Genomic DNA, 14590 nt, shown 5'->3' with positions numbered 1-14590 from the left:
CTCTCCAGAGAAATTACATCCTTCCTGTAATGTGACCAGAACAGCAAATACTCCAGTTGAGGCCTCACCAGTTTCATACAATTTCAACGCTATATCCTTACTTTTATATTCTAGACCCCTGCCAATGAAGGAGAGCATTCCATATGCTTTCTTTACAACCGTGTCTACTTGAACTGCTGTCTTTAGGAACGTGTGTAATTCTATGCCAATCTCTCTTACTTCATCTACTCCTCTTAGTATATTCCCATTTATTGTGTACTCCCTAGAACAGTTTTACCTCCCTAAATGCATGACCTCACACTTCTTGGTGTTAACTTCCATTCGCCACTTTAACGCCCACTCTTCTTCCAAACTCTACTTGTAGAAAATCCGTTAACATTTGGGACTTTATCCAGTTTGCACCTGAAACGTTATTTATTTCTCCCCTGCACAGATGTTGCCTGACCCAAGTATTTTACATTTTCATTTCAGTTCTATTTTCATTTGACTGGAGTAATCTGAAAATCCCACAGCAAGGTACATCCAAATCATAACATCCTTCTTTGGCTGCCTCAGTTATACATTAAAACCCAACTTACTGCAAGTCCCATCATCTGCCTGGGCTGCTTACAGGCCACCGCTCTGCCAGTTTATTGACTGTCACTACACAAAAACATTTAAAGGCTTTGTTTAGGGGCCATTTGGCTTTACTGCCTATGCTGCCGAAGGAGAGCTAATCAACCTAATCCAACTTTCCAGCTTCTACAGGGTCCATATCCCCGTAGATTATGACACCCAATATTCAGATGAGTGTTTCCATCTCTATCATTCTTTCAGGCAGAGTTTGGGGTGAATAAATTACTCAAATTCTTCTATCAATTACTTTAAATCCATGTCCTGTGGTTATTGACCCCTCTGCTAACAGAAATAGGTCCTTGGGTCCATCGACTTTAAGAGTCAATGGACTCAAAACATTAACTGTTTCTCTCCTAATAGATGCTGGCAGATCTGCTGGATTTTTCCAGGATCCTTGGTTCATGTTTTATACAGTTCTAGAATAACCTCCTGCTCTTAATACTCTGGGTCTCAACCAATAAAGTGTCCCACATGCCTTTCTGGCCACTTTCCTACCTGCCCTGCTACTTAATGATCTGTGAACAACCACTCCAAGTTTCTCATTTATCGTGTATTCCCGTAGCTTTGTTCTCCCCCTCCCCCATCCTAGCAAATGCATTACCACACTTCTTAGGATTGAATTGTTTGCCATTTTTCTGCCCAAAAATGTCTTTTTGCGTTCAAGGATGAACAAAAGAATAAAAAGAGATCTGCACTGTGGCTTACAAGGAACTTCTGGACCCCTACTTAGTGAATTGTGTGTTATCCGGTCACTTACTTGAACATAATATCTACTGCCAAGAGTTAGGAAGTCAATGAAGATTCAACATCACTAACTTAGTGAGGCAGGATGAAGACCTCACCCTAAGAAATCCAGTGGAAGGAGAGTTGGGGGAAAAATGAATCAGCAACTCTTCTCTGAAGAGTTAAAATACCAGGGGATGAAATTCTAAATTAGAAAGATAGTTGTAATATTAAGGGAGGCATATGAACACAGGGTGCAAGGGGTAATTAAATGCAGTGTTATGTAGAACATGCAGCATATTTCTGCATCTCCAAATCATTTTCAAAATATATTCAAGAAGTTGTTACTGAAGGACCTGAAGAGATGGAAAAGACTAGAAAAGTGCACTATAAGCCATTCCTTTTAATAACCAAAACTCAAAATGCTTGCGGACATTAAATCATATTAGAAAACATCATGGGCAGTCACACCATCACAAAGAGAGTCCCCAAATTTGCATCTAATCTTAAAATTAAGTTCAGACACGCAAACTTATATTTTTACTTTTATTTATGGAAAATTGAAGTGACTCCTTCAGAGTCTAGGCTCAATACAAGTACTTTAACAATAAAGTAACCATGAAATGATCATTAATTCCAAAACAATTCTGGTTTCAGAGGCAGTAAACAAAAATACACAAGAACATGGTACTGTGATTAGCACTACGCACCACTATTAAAGATTTCCTTTACATTAAAATCAGTTGATAAGAAATAAGAGCTAGTAGCGATGCTGGAAGCGGGGATCATTAGACAGTATCTGTATTTGTTCACCGAAGCTGCCCAATCCTTGTATGCTGCTGCCTGCAATCATCTGGGCACTGCAGTTCATTGGTTGACCACTACCCCCCTGGTTCCCGTCTTGTACAAATCCTCCATGCCTGTGGAAAAAGGATATTTGTCTCAATTCAGTGATATCGATGGACATGCCAAGAAACGAATATGCACACATCACAAGTGGATCCACAGAATAGTGCTATGAGCCCTAACAAAAATCAGATATCAATGGTCAGAACATCCGATGATAGGACAAGACAATCAATATTCATATTACTGGTCCATGTGGGCAGACATCATATTAAAACATTTTTACACTTCAGGTGAATAACAGAGATAAGGATGAAATCTCACCAGCACTTAAATTAACAGGTTAAAAACTGACATTTTTCAATGCCATAAAATTACTCTGGGGAAATATTCCCTCACAGAAAACCTGAGCCCCAGGCATGTAAAGAATTCATGAATCAGTTTGCGGCGGTGTTTTACCATTCAGATGACCTTTCCATTGCCTTTTATTTCCCTTGCTTTCAACCAATTTATTAAGTTGGCAAAAGCATTTCAATTACTAACTCCAGTATAACCTCGCATTTCTTACTTTAAACCTTATATCCACATCCTAGACCCACCACACATTAGAAACAATCTGTTTCTTTCACAAGCATTTATTTTAAATCATTCTATTCTAACAAAAGCAGTTCTGATTTTCATGGTCTCTCCTGTGTGTATTTTCCCCATACCAGGCATCATACAATCTTATAAATGTTCAATGCAGCTTCCTTTATTCCCCAAAATGATTAACCATGTTCCCACATCAACATCTTCTAATTGAATAGCATCCCTTCTAGCCTTATATCTAAATCAATATATACTCTCTCAGAATTGCCTGCTCTAAACCTGATCCTTTTAAAAAATAAATTTTAAGTGTGGTCTCTTTTTTTCCAACTAAGGGGCAATTTAGCATGGCCAATCCATGTGAGACCCACGCAGACATGGACAGTGAACCCGAGTCTGTGGCACTGTGAGGCAACAGTGTCACTGCGCCACCGTGCCGCACTAACCTGATCGGTTTTAAATAATAAATTTAGAGTACCCATTTTTTTCCCAATGAAGGGGCAAATTAACATGGCCAATTTACCTACCCTGCACATCTTTGGGTTGTGTGTGGAGAGAGGGGGAGGGGGAGAAGAAGAGACCCACGCAGACATGGGGAGAATGGGCAAACTCCACATGCAGTGACACGGGGCCGGGATAAAAGCCAGGTCCTCAGCGATGTGAGGCAGCAGTGCTAATCACTGCACCACCACGCCGCCCAACCTGATCCATTTTAAACCAGTTTTAAAATTCTGTTAACTGAAACTTGACAAGCACAAATATAATTATTCTTGACCATATGATCTCTTAATTACTTTTTCTATGCAGATATTTTTGTAATGAGTACATTTGAGTGGTTGGTCAATTGTTTCTCAGTAAATGGAGCAAAATAGAATGGATAATAGCATTGACTTCATTCACTAATGTCAGCAGCAATGAAGACTATACTGACCTCCATTCTGCATATTTACATCAGTCATAAGCTGCTCCGAGAATGCCAAATGAACTCAGTTGCTCTGGTAAAATGAGAAGGATTGGGATCAACCTTTTCACAAAAGTAGCCACGATCAAATAATTCAATTTTTATTTATTTCTTTATAAAATAAACTTTATCTTCAGTTGCAGGATATAGGTTTTACCTATTCATCCATAGACAGCTGCTGAAACCATTCAAGCAGAAGTTAAATGTAACCGAATGAATATGTATTTAAAAAAATAAAAAATGGAAAATTAACCCAAGATTCTTGTTTCTAAAATTTGTTTTGTATGAAAAGTGCTAAGCAGAAAAATGAAAAGATATAATTAGTGACTTTAAATCGCCGTTCAGTGTCAATAAACATTTCCCCAGAAAAATGATACTGTGTAGAAAACAAAGTCCTTCAAAGTATTTTTTCTGTAAATACAATGTACCTAACAAAAACTGGATGTATTACAGACCATAGAACTGTGCTAATCAACACTTCACAGGTTTTTTTAAAAGTCATAATGAAAATGTTTTTTTACTTGGTCTGAATCAAAACGGCAGCTAATTTTTGGAAACCAGACACATACAGTTCGCATTGTGAACAAGATCGTAGAAAAGACAAAAGAAAGCTTTATAGTAATGGACATACATACAAGTGCCGACAGTATCTGATTAAGGAGTTCGAGAAAGTCAACTTAAATGAAATCATTTGCTTTATAGGTATGAATAAACAGAATTTTTGCCAGAGGCTTCTATTAAGAAGCTATGAAAAATGTTAACTAATTTTGAGATATAATAATCGATGATAACCATTAGGCTACATCCGACAGTGTAATGTAATATTCTGCTGCATAAGGTCCAGTTAAGTTCAGAAAGATGGAATAGCAGCGCAAATTCCAGTTTACAAATACAATTTTAAAGTTTTTGGTAACTACATGTCCATTCTAGAGAATGGAATTGCTCTATTTCTTGCTTCCAGCATTGGTTCAAAATAACCTAGTTTCACCTTCAATGGGTGCCTATCAATCAATCTTAGCTTCATCAACAAACCTTCCAGCACAGGCATAAGCCTGACACATGAGAGTTTTGTGCAGCAGGCCCACACAAGGAACTTCCCAAAACTCATTGTTGACCAGCAAGAATGATCACTTCTATCCCATTAAACTGGATTGGTTCCAAACCAAGACCCCAGTGATTAAATTGCCAACAATTCTAGGAAAGGTACCCAGAACTCCTGATCAAATATTGTTTAATTATATTTGTGCTCAGCAGGATTCAGCAACAGCCAACAGATGCAGAGCCAATAATTACAGCATGCCTCTTCTTACCCAGGAATTCCTCCTCGTTGTATGATATGGCCTTGCCCAGTCTGGGCAGGTACGCCCCTATCTGCTCCTACAAAAGCAGAATATTAGGTTATTCCCCACAAAAAAAAATTATGACTGATTATTTTTTATTAAAAACCGTGCATGTTAATACAACAAAAACTTTACTAAATGCATTCCTCCATCTTTCACTAGCTTTCAGAGCACATGAAGTGATCACCCGATGAAGGAGCTGCGCTCCAAAAGCTAGCGATTCCAAATAAACCTGTTGGGACTTTAACCGGGTGTTCTAAGACTTCTTACTGTGCCCACCCCAATCCAACACCGGCATCTCCACAACAGAGCAGAGAGGTCTCCCAGTGTTGTCCTAAGATTCTTCTGAACACTTCTTGTGTGGAATTGGTTACCATATTTGCCTAAATATCAATGACTGCACTTCAAAATTAACTCCATGGGTATAAAACACTGTGGCGTGTCCTGGGAATGTAACAGGTACTAGATCAATTAAAATTATTGATAGCTTTTTAATAATAGTTCGATATTTCCCACAGATAAAAGCACCACTTTACTAATAAATAGGGATTTGAAATGTTTTTAGTTAGGCACACTAACATTAGAAAATGCTATGGATTCTGGAAATTTGCAACACATAAATAGACTGTATTCACTGCAAATGTCAAACTTGAAAGGATTAGATGACTGTATTTTTTTAATGAGTCTGCCCATAATGAGGAAGTGCCTCTCATTTAAAATCTAAGTTTGTGCTGAGGAATAAATTGTGGTACCATCTTCAGTTAGACTAAAAACCCTCAAAGGAAATTCCCAATATAACCTCCAATAAAATGTTAGTTATATAGTTGAAATAGTCAAATAGTTTGTGCATGTAGCAAATATGAAAGATTTAAAAAATTTAAATTGGGAATTAAATTTGGGAATATCAAAATTGAGAAATTTCGACATTACAGCAACCATCAATAGTGAGGACCTGATAGAACATACTAAATATACAGAACACACCTTCAAACAAAATAACCGATTATTCTTTGTGCTGCCCACATCAGTGAAGCAGGCCTATGGATGATTCAGGCCAGTCAATGGTTTGGGACAGTGATTTGATTTTGCATGGAGTACACTATGAAGAGACCACGGGATGGATCCCACCATAAATCCATAGCCATGCAAATGGTATTTTTAAAAATTTTTTTAAGAACATACAGTGCAGAAGGAGGCCATTTGGCCCATCGAGTCTGCACCCACCCACTTAAGCCCTCACTTCCACCCTATCCCCATAACCCAATAACCCCATCTAACCTTTTTGGTCACTAAGGGCAATTTATCATGCCCAATCCACCTAACCTGCACGTCTTTGGACTGTGGGAGGAAACCGGAGCACCCGGAGGAAACCCACGCAGACACGCGGAGAACGTGCAGACTCTGCAGACAGTGGCCCAGCAGGGAATCGAACCTGGTACCCTGGCGCTGTCAAGCCACAGTGCTATCCCACTTGTGCTACCCAAATTCAAAGAGTGATCCCACAGTGAGACAATCATGACTGCTCTTTAATTCCAACATTTCACCAGTCCTTGCTGACACTCAACAATTTAGTCCCACAGACATAATTGGCCGGATTCTCCCTTTTGGGGACTAAATCCCCACGCCTGTCGGAAAACGGGCGAGATCACTTTGGACTTTATTCCTTGAAAGTCCGGGGTGATTCCCCGTTTTCCAGGGGGCTAGCAGGGCCCCAGCGCGTGTCCCACAGCTCTGGCTGCCGGCGGGGCCATGCTGTCCAGACCACGCGGCCCACTTCGGCGTGGGCACTACCGACATGGCGGACCCACACAGCGGGCCCAAGCTAAGGAAGGTAACCTCACCTCCCCAGATCGCGATGGCCCACCTGTTGGAGGCCTGGCCACCGCTGAGCCCCCCCCCCCCCCCGGGAGTCATATTCCCCCCACCCCCCAGCAAGACAGCCACCACGGCCATGTGGTGGTACCAGATGTGAACCACACCAGTGGGAACTCAATCGCGGAGAATCGCTGCGGGGCCCTCTTCCAACAGCCCCCGACCGGCGCCTCGTTGACTGCGCGAGAGACTGGCAGGTCCGCGGAATGATTACCGGCGTGAACGGCTATTCTCCGCCTCCGCACCAGGCGCGATTCTGGCATGGAGATTCCTGCCCAATATGTTTTCCCAATTTCTCCATAATAAGCTGGAGTCTAACTTAAGCAATGGTCAGGACTTGGGAAAAACAAAGGAACGTGCATTTATATGGTGCTTTTCACAACCACCAGGTGTCTCAAAGCACTTTACGTCAATGAAATTGTTCTGTGGTGTTGTAATGTAGAAAACACAGTTGCCAATTTAACTCTGCAAGCTTTCACAAACAACAAAGTGATTATGGCCGGATAATCTGGTTGTGTCGTTGATTTGAGGAATAACTATTGGCAGAACATTGGGGAGAACTCCCCTGCATTTCTACAAAATAGTGCCAGGGGATTGTTTATACGCACTTGACATAGCAGACAGGACCATAGTTTAATTTCTCATCCAAAAGGCCATCAATATTGCTGCAATCCTTCAGTCTGGCACTGGAATGACAACTTTGAATTTTATGTCAAGTCCTGGACATGAACCCAGAACAAAAAGTATACCAATTGAGCCATGGCTAGTCTGTAATGTACACTGCATGTTAATGGTACTTTCAAAAAAAAAAACTCCCACGCAGGTTGTCGGGCATCACAGAAAATTGGGGCGATGTGTGAGTCAGCAAGTAGATTTTCCTTTTGATTCCCATACACATAATTTTTTTAATGATTCCTTCACTATTGGAATATTTGAAGTTGGAACATGCACCATACACAAAATTTGCTAAAGCGAACGGGTTTAATTATCGGATCAAGATTAGAAAACTTGTAATTCGAAAGCAACAAGCCATTCCTAATAGACTGTCAGGTGCACAAATTTAAGTTTTGATGGAAGTTGCAAAGCTGGACTCCAGTTAAGTACATAACGTACGAGCTAACACAGAGCTGACTAAGATTTATTCTTCCTGCACATTAATTCATAAAATAAACAATGCATAGCTCATATTACCTGAATTAACTGCCAGAAGTGTAAAATGATATGCCAGCACCTTGCAATTATTGGTTATCAGTGATATCGAAGTGTTGTGAAAAGCTTTTGGAAATAACTAAAGGTAAAATGATCTTGATAACAGCTTAAGAATAACCAGGCTCATCAATCAAGAATGGAACCTTTTTAAAAAAAAATTACAAGTTCTAAAAGTTTACCTTGCCAACGATCAGGATCTCTTCCCATAATTCCTGCTTCCAGGGTACTCTGCCAAGAGCGTTCAGGGTGGCCTTCTACCTTCCGTCCATGGTCATTGTTCCAATCCCTACCATCTCTGTACAAACAAAAGTAACACTTACAATATACTGAGCCAATGAGCTAACATCTAGATGTTTTCCATGGGGCAGGAAGGTTCAATGTAATTTCTGTGGCCACTAAATTACTCCTAGTTTTACTCTCTATAAGTTAGATTCACTCAGGTACTGCATTAGCTGCTTTACCCTTAACTCCTGCCCTCTGTACTTGGTAGTTCTTCATCCCTGTCACTGTTAACTCCAAGCTAAGCCCCTTCGTGAGACTACCGAGCTCACATTCACCCAACAAATTTCCAACCGGCTACCGTTCTTTGCTCCTGTGCTTTCTAACATATTAAATGAACCCTTTTTCTTAGGCATCTCCAATGCTGCCTTGTGAAAAGTCCACTACTGGTTGGACATTTCCAACCTCCTTCCCCTCCAAATGTCACCCCACTATTTAAGGGGCGGAGAAAGAAAACAGGGAACTATAGACCTGTTAACCTTACATTAGAAGGATAAATGCTACAATCTATCCTAACATTTATGATAAATGGACATTTGGATAATAATGATCTGACTGGGCAAAGTCAATATGATTTATGAATGGGAAATGTTTGCCAAGCCCATTGGGAGTTTTTTTGAGCATGTTACTTGGAGATTGGTTAGCAAAATTAAAGCGCCTTGGATAGGTGGTGATATACTGGCATCGAATGTCTCGACGGGGCAGATGCTCACTTTTCATTAATAGAAAATTGTACTAGACTTTCCACTGCAAATCGTTTATCCAGGAGACGGAGTGTAGACAAAGATTGTGTTTAGGGTGGCACAGTGGTTAGCACTTCTGCCTCACAGCACCAGGGCCTTGGGTGACTGTGAATGGAGTTTGCACATTCTCCCCATGTCTGCATGGTTTCCTCTGGGTGCTCCAGTTTCCTCCCACAGACCAAAGATATGCGGGTTGGGTGGATTGGCCATGATCAATGCACGGGGTTACATGAACAGGGTAGGGGAGTGAGCCTAGGTAGAGTGTTATTTCGGAGGGCTGTACAGGCTCGACAGGCCGAATGACCCTCCTTCTGCACTGTAGGGATTCTATGGATTGGTTAAGACAGAAGAGTAGGAATAAATGGGCCATATTGCATTGACATGCTGTGACTGGTGGGGTACTGTCAAAAGTATTTGAACCTCAGTTGTTCACAAAATACATCAATGATTAGTATGTGGGGAGCAAATGTAATATTTCCCAGTTTATGGGCGACACAAAATCAGGTGGGAACATGTGATATGAGGAAGATGCAAAGCAACTGCTTTTTAAAAAATAAATTTAGAGTACCCAATTCATTTTTTCCAATTAAGGGGCAATTTAGCATGGCCAATCCATCGACCCTGCACATCTTTGGGTTGCGGGAGCGAAAACCAAGCAAACACAGGGAGAATGTGCAAACTCCGCACGGACAGTGACCCAGAGCCGAGATCAAACCTGGGACCTTGGCGCCATGAAGCAACAGTGCGAACCACTGCACCACTATACCGCCCAAGCAAGTTCCAAGGGGATTTGGACAGACTTAGTGAATGGCAGATGGAATATAATGTGGAAAAATAGGAGGCTATCTACATTGGTAGGAGGAACAGAAATGCAGGGTATGTCTTAAATGCTAAGAGATTAGGAACTGTTGATGTACAAAGGGGCCTGGGTGCCTGCATCAATAAGTCACTGGAGGCTAATGTGCAGGTTCAGCAAGCAATTAGGTAGGCTAATGCTAAGTTAGCCTTTGTCACAAGAGGACGCGAATACTGGAGCAACAAAGTCTTGCTTGAATTATGTGAGTACTGAGGTTTTGGTCCCCTTACCTTAGGAAGGATATTATTGTCATAGATGGGACTATGTCTAAAGCAGAGATTGGCAGATTTCTAAATGCCACAAAATAATAATCTTTATTATTGTCACAAGTAGGCTTACATTAACACTGAAATGAAGTTACTATGAAAATCCCCTAGGTGTCACACTACGTGCCAGAGGGAGAATTCAGAATGGCCAATTCATGTAACAAGCACGTCTTTTGGGAGGAAACCTGAACGCCCAGAGGAAACCCACGGCAAATACGAGAACATGCATATTCCGCAGTGATCCAAGCCGGGAATCGAACCCGGGTCCCTGGCGCTGTGAAACAACAGCGTTAACCACTGTGCCGCCCAAAATAGAATTCAAATTTTACCATCTGCCATGGCAGGATTCGAACACAGGTCCCCACAATATGACTTGATCTCTGGATTACTAGTCCAGCAACAATACCATTATGCTACTGCCTCCATACATCAAGGGATATGGGGATATAATGTGGAAGAAAGGCTTTGGTGTGGATGATCAGCCATGATTGTTATTAAATAGCAAAGCAGGGTCAATGGACTGAATGGTCTACTCCTTTTTTTTTAAGGGGTATGCCTGCATGTTATGAGACGACTCCCTATTGTTTGCACCCATCCATAAAACAAAGCAGCTCTGATCAACAACCCGTGAAACATAATTACCTGTCTTTTTTGCCATTTCCCAGTCTCTTCTCTAGTTACTAACCATTTCTTGGATATGCTCTTACACGGCTCCACTCATATCTGCCCTAGTCCAATACATCAGCAATGTTAATGCCGTTGCAACACGAACCCCTCCTTCCCCAAACATCTCCAGCTAGTCGATATCCTGCAATACACCTCAAAACTTCAAACTCAGCTCCACAGTGCCATTCAGTTATATCAACTATGGGCACAAGACTGCCTTTAATATGTATTTTAACTAGTTCTACAACTTTCCCTCAAATACACAACCACTTTCCCTGAAACAAACAGTGGTGAGAACAAAGACACCTAATTTGGCCACGGTTCTATATAGTTACATATTCCATCTCCCTTCTAATCACCCGCTCAAAAATATCTTGGTAATCAAAATGATTACTTCCACCTCCGCAAAGAATGGTACCAGGGTAAAACTAACGCGGGCGGCACGGTAGCACAAGTGGTTAACAGTGCTGCTTCAGTGCCAGGGACACGGTTGATTCCCGGCTTGGGTCACTGTCACTGCTTATTTCCTCCGGGTGCTCCTGTTTCCTCCCACAAGTCCCGAAAGACATGCTTGTTAGGTGAATTGGACATTCTGAATTCTCCCTCAGTGTACCCGACAGGCACTGGAGTCTGTCATCTAGGGGATTTTCACAGTAACTTCATTGTAGTGTTAATGCAAGCCTACTTGTGACAATAAAGATTATTATTATAACGTTAGTATCCCCTTGGGTAAATTTAAAGATGCTCTAATCGAGATTTTAAAATGAGTAAGAAATCCATAGAATTTAATTTTACAGCATAGAAATAGTCCCATTTACCTAATAAGTCTATACAAGAGTCTCCTCTTGCCTTCTATAACATCACCTAGTTTGTGGAAATCTGGAACTTGCCTCTTCTAAAAGGTTCTGAATGCTGGGTCAAATAGAACTTTTCAATATAGAAGTTGATAAATTTTTGTTAGGTAAGGTTACCAAAGGATACCAAACAAAGCTGGGCGAATGGAGTTGAAGTACAATTAGCCAATCTAAATTAAAAGCAGAATAGGTTTAACCCAAAGTCCTATTTGCCCACCTCTGCTGAAATCCTTATTCATGCTTGGGTCCAAGCTCCTACCAATACATCCCAAGTCTGCCACCAACGTGCATAAATTCCCACTTACATATCACTCTAAACCTAGTCTACATAATGTAGCTTCCTATATCCCAAAATAGTGTCCTCCACAAACCACAGCGCACCTCCAAACTTCGCCACCCGTATACCTTACATCAGTCCTTCTTTCCACCAATCCCAGGCTATGTTTAACTAGTCCCTGCAGTTTTATCAAACACTTACCTTGACTGACGAGGCATAATTGCTCCTCTGGTGTCTCCTACACGTTTCAGGTCAGATCCATAGCCACCGCCAGACCCGCCCCAACTCTCTCGCTGTGACCCTGAATCACGGCTGCGGGGTTCTGGTCCTCCATGCCTTCCATCAGGATAATGCTGAAGCCATTAAAAAAAAATTAAGTTTGTTCAAAGAAACTACATAGAATAACTCATTTTTGAGCATATTCCTTTCAAATCAACATGATAAACAACAGCTTTAAACATATGTTTTCATCTTCTGAGCCCTTTCTTGCTCCATCAAAGCTGTAGATGTTTGTGCTTTTCCTTCACCTTGCATTAAAATTCACTACTTGATTAAAATTAAGACCCATGACACCGTCTCTCCCAAGATTACAGGACGGAAGAATCTTCGGTTTCACAAACAATGAGCTTAATATAATTCCTCACTTGGTCATTCAACTAGGATTAGATCAGAGTGCAGGTTTAATACCTCAAATCCAGATTCCCCCAGCCATACTGAGGCACTGGGCAGAGAAGCTGACCTCCATCCCATCAGCACCAGCCTTTGAACAATCAGTCAGGCCAAAGCATCAGCCCCAACGCCATCTGCAGCTCTGACACCCCAAATAGGGTCCCCAAGGAACAGTGTTTCAGTTCAATTTGTAGGACACGACCAGAAGATGTGCACATGGTTAGCTGGACCCCTCCCACAACGCTCATTTATTCTCCATTCCTGCAAACAACCTCCTCATCCTAGATCTAGTCAAATGAGCCCTATGCACCACCTTCAACTGTATTAACCCGAATCTCGCAAAGGCTCTCCACAGGGCCTCGCACCATACCCCACCCTCCAATTACAACTGCAATTCCCCCTCCCACTTGGCCTTATTCGCCTCCACCGAATTCGGCTTGCGTCCTCCGCCATAATCCATCCATAAATCCCCGAGGGACTCCCCATCCCTGCAAGTGACAAAACCATCTCCAGCAATGAACATAGAACAGTACAGCACAGAACAGGCCCGTCGGCCCTCGATGTTGTGCCGAGCAATGATCACCCTACCTAAACCCACGTAACCCGTATACCCGTAACCCAACAATCCCCCCAAGCATCACAGGGATGTTGGAAAGACCTTTTTCGCGAAATTGCGAACTTCTAGATACCTAAATGTATCAAACTGCGAAAGCCCAAATTTATCCAAAAACTCTTCCCAAGCTCAATCACCTTTCCAAAAACAAATCCCTTCCACCCCCTCCATCTGCACCCAAACAGCCGCAGGGTCCCCACACCACCGCAGTTCCTTCTCCGCATTCGTTGCCGAATAATAATAAATTGAACGCCAGGCCCCCTGACTGACAATCCCCATGAAGGACACTCTTTCGAATCCTAGCTACTTTACCCGCCCAAATAAAGTACAAAATTAATCTCTCAAATCCCCCAAAGGAGAATTTTGGTAGAAAAACTGGCAAACATTAGAACAGAAACCACGGAAAAATGTTCATGTTGACAGACTGAATTCTGCCCAAGGACAGAGGGAGACAATCCCACCTCCGCAATTCGGCCTTGAGCCTATTCACCGCTCGCAAGATTCAACTTACGAAGCCAGGCCCAATTCCGAGCTACCTGTACCCCCAAAACCTAAAATGAGAACCCGTTAAACAACACGGCATCACCCCCAGACTGGTCCCCCTCCCTGGAGTGGCCAGAAACACTCAGTTTTCTCCGAATTCAATTTGTACCCTGAAAAAGCCCCAAAATGCTGCAATAGCGCCAACTGTGGGGATCAGGTCTGTCACATATAGATGATCATCAGCGTACAAGGAACACTGCATTCCCCCCCCCCCCCCCCCCCCCAACCCCGAGGCTCTCAGGGCAATGGCCAAAGACTATTGCCAATGCAAACAAGAGGGGGGTTAATGTCATAGGGCACCCTTGCCTAATTCCTCCGTGCAGCTGAAAATACCCTGAACTCTCATTATTTACACTGACATTCGCCTAGGTGCCTTATATAACTGAACCGATGACACAAATTTAGGCCCTATCCCAAACCATTCCTGCACTGCAAACAAATATCCCCCATTCCACCCCATCAAAAGCCTTCTCAGCATCCAATGCCATAATAACCTCCTGCTCCCTCCCCTCAAGACAGGGAAAAAATATCCCGAACACTCATTATTTGTACACTCTCATCGTAGGTACCTAATATATCTGAACCCATGACACTAATTTAGGTCCTATCCAAAACCGTTCTAGCACCGTAAACAAAAATCCTCCATTCTACCCCATCAAAAGCCTTCTTGGCA

General features: G+C 42.1%; 1 protein-coding gene and 1 non-coding gene across 5 annotated transcripts in view; both read right to left on the bottom strand.

Annotated features, from left to right (window-relative positions):
- Positions 1-1870: 1870 nt before the first annotated feature.
- The window catches only part of safb (scaffold attachment factor B), a 102384-nt gene continuing 89664 nt past the window's right edge, over positions 1871-14590 (bottom strand). For 2 of the 4 annotated variants that reach the window (XM_038777310.1, XM_038777313.1), the window contains 4 exons: positions 12294-12445; positions 8331-8446; positions 5041-5107; positions 1871-2258 (listed from right to left, as the gene is read on the bottom strand). In XM_038777310.1, coding sequence (XP_038633238.1) covers positions 2099-2258; positions 5041-5107; positions 8331-8446; positions 12294-12445 — 495 coding nt within the window. In that variant the 3' untranslated portion in view covers positions 1871-2098. Of the gene's footprint in view, positions 2259-3700; positions 3765-5040; positions 5108-8330; positions 8447-12293; positions 12446-14590 lie in introns of all 4 variants that reach the window. The other 2 variants (XM_038777311.1, XM_038777312.1) reach the window with 2 other exon arrangements.
- LOC119953805 lies at positions 6079-6217 on the bottom strand. The gene has a single exon (XR_005458117.1). It is a non-coding gene; the product is annotated as a small nucleolar RNA SNORA42/SNORA80 family (small nucleolar RNA).

This window comes from Scyliorhinus canicula, chromosome 18 (assembly GCF_902713615.1).
Source record: "Scyliorhinus canicula chromosome 18, sScyCan1.1, whole genome shotgun sequence".
Lineage (NCBI taxonomy): Eukaryota > Metazoa > Chordata > Chondrichthyes > Carcharhiniformes > Scyliorhinidae > Scyliorhinus > Scyliorhinus canicula.
The sequence above is the reverse complement of the archived record's forward strand: the minus strand, read 5'-3'. Positions and strand labels throughout refer to the sequence as shown.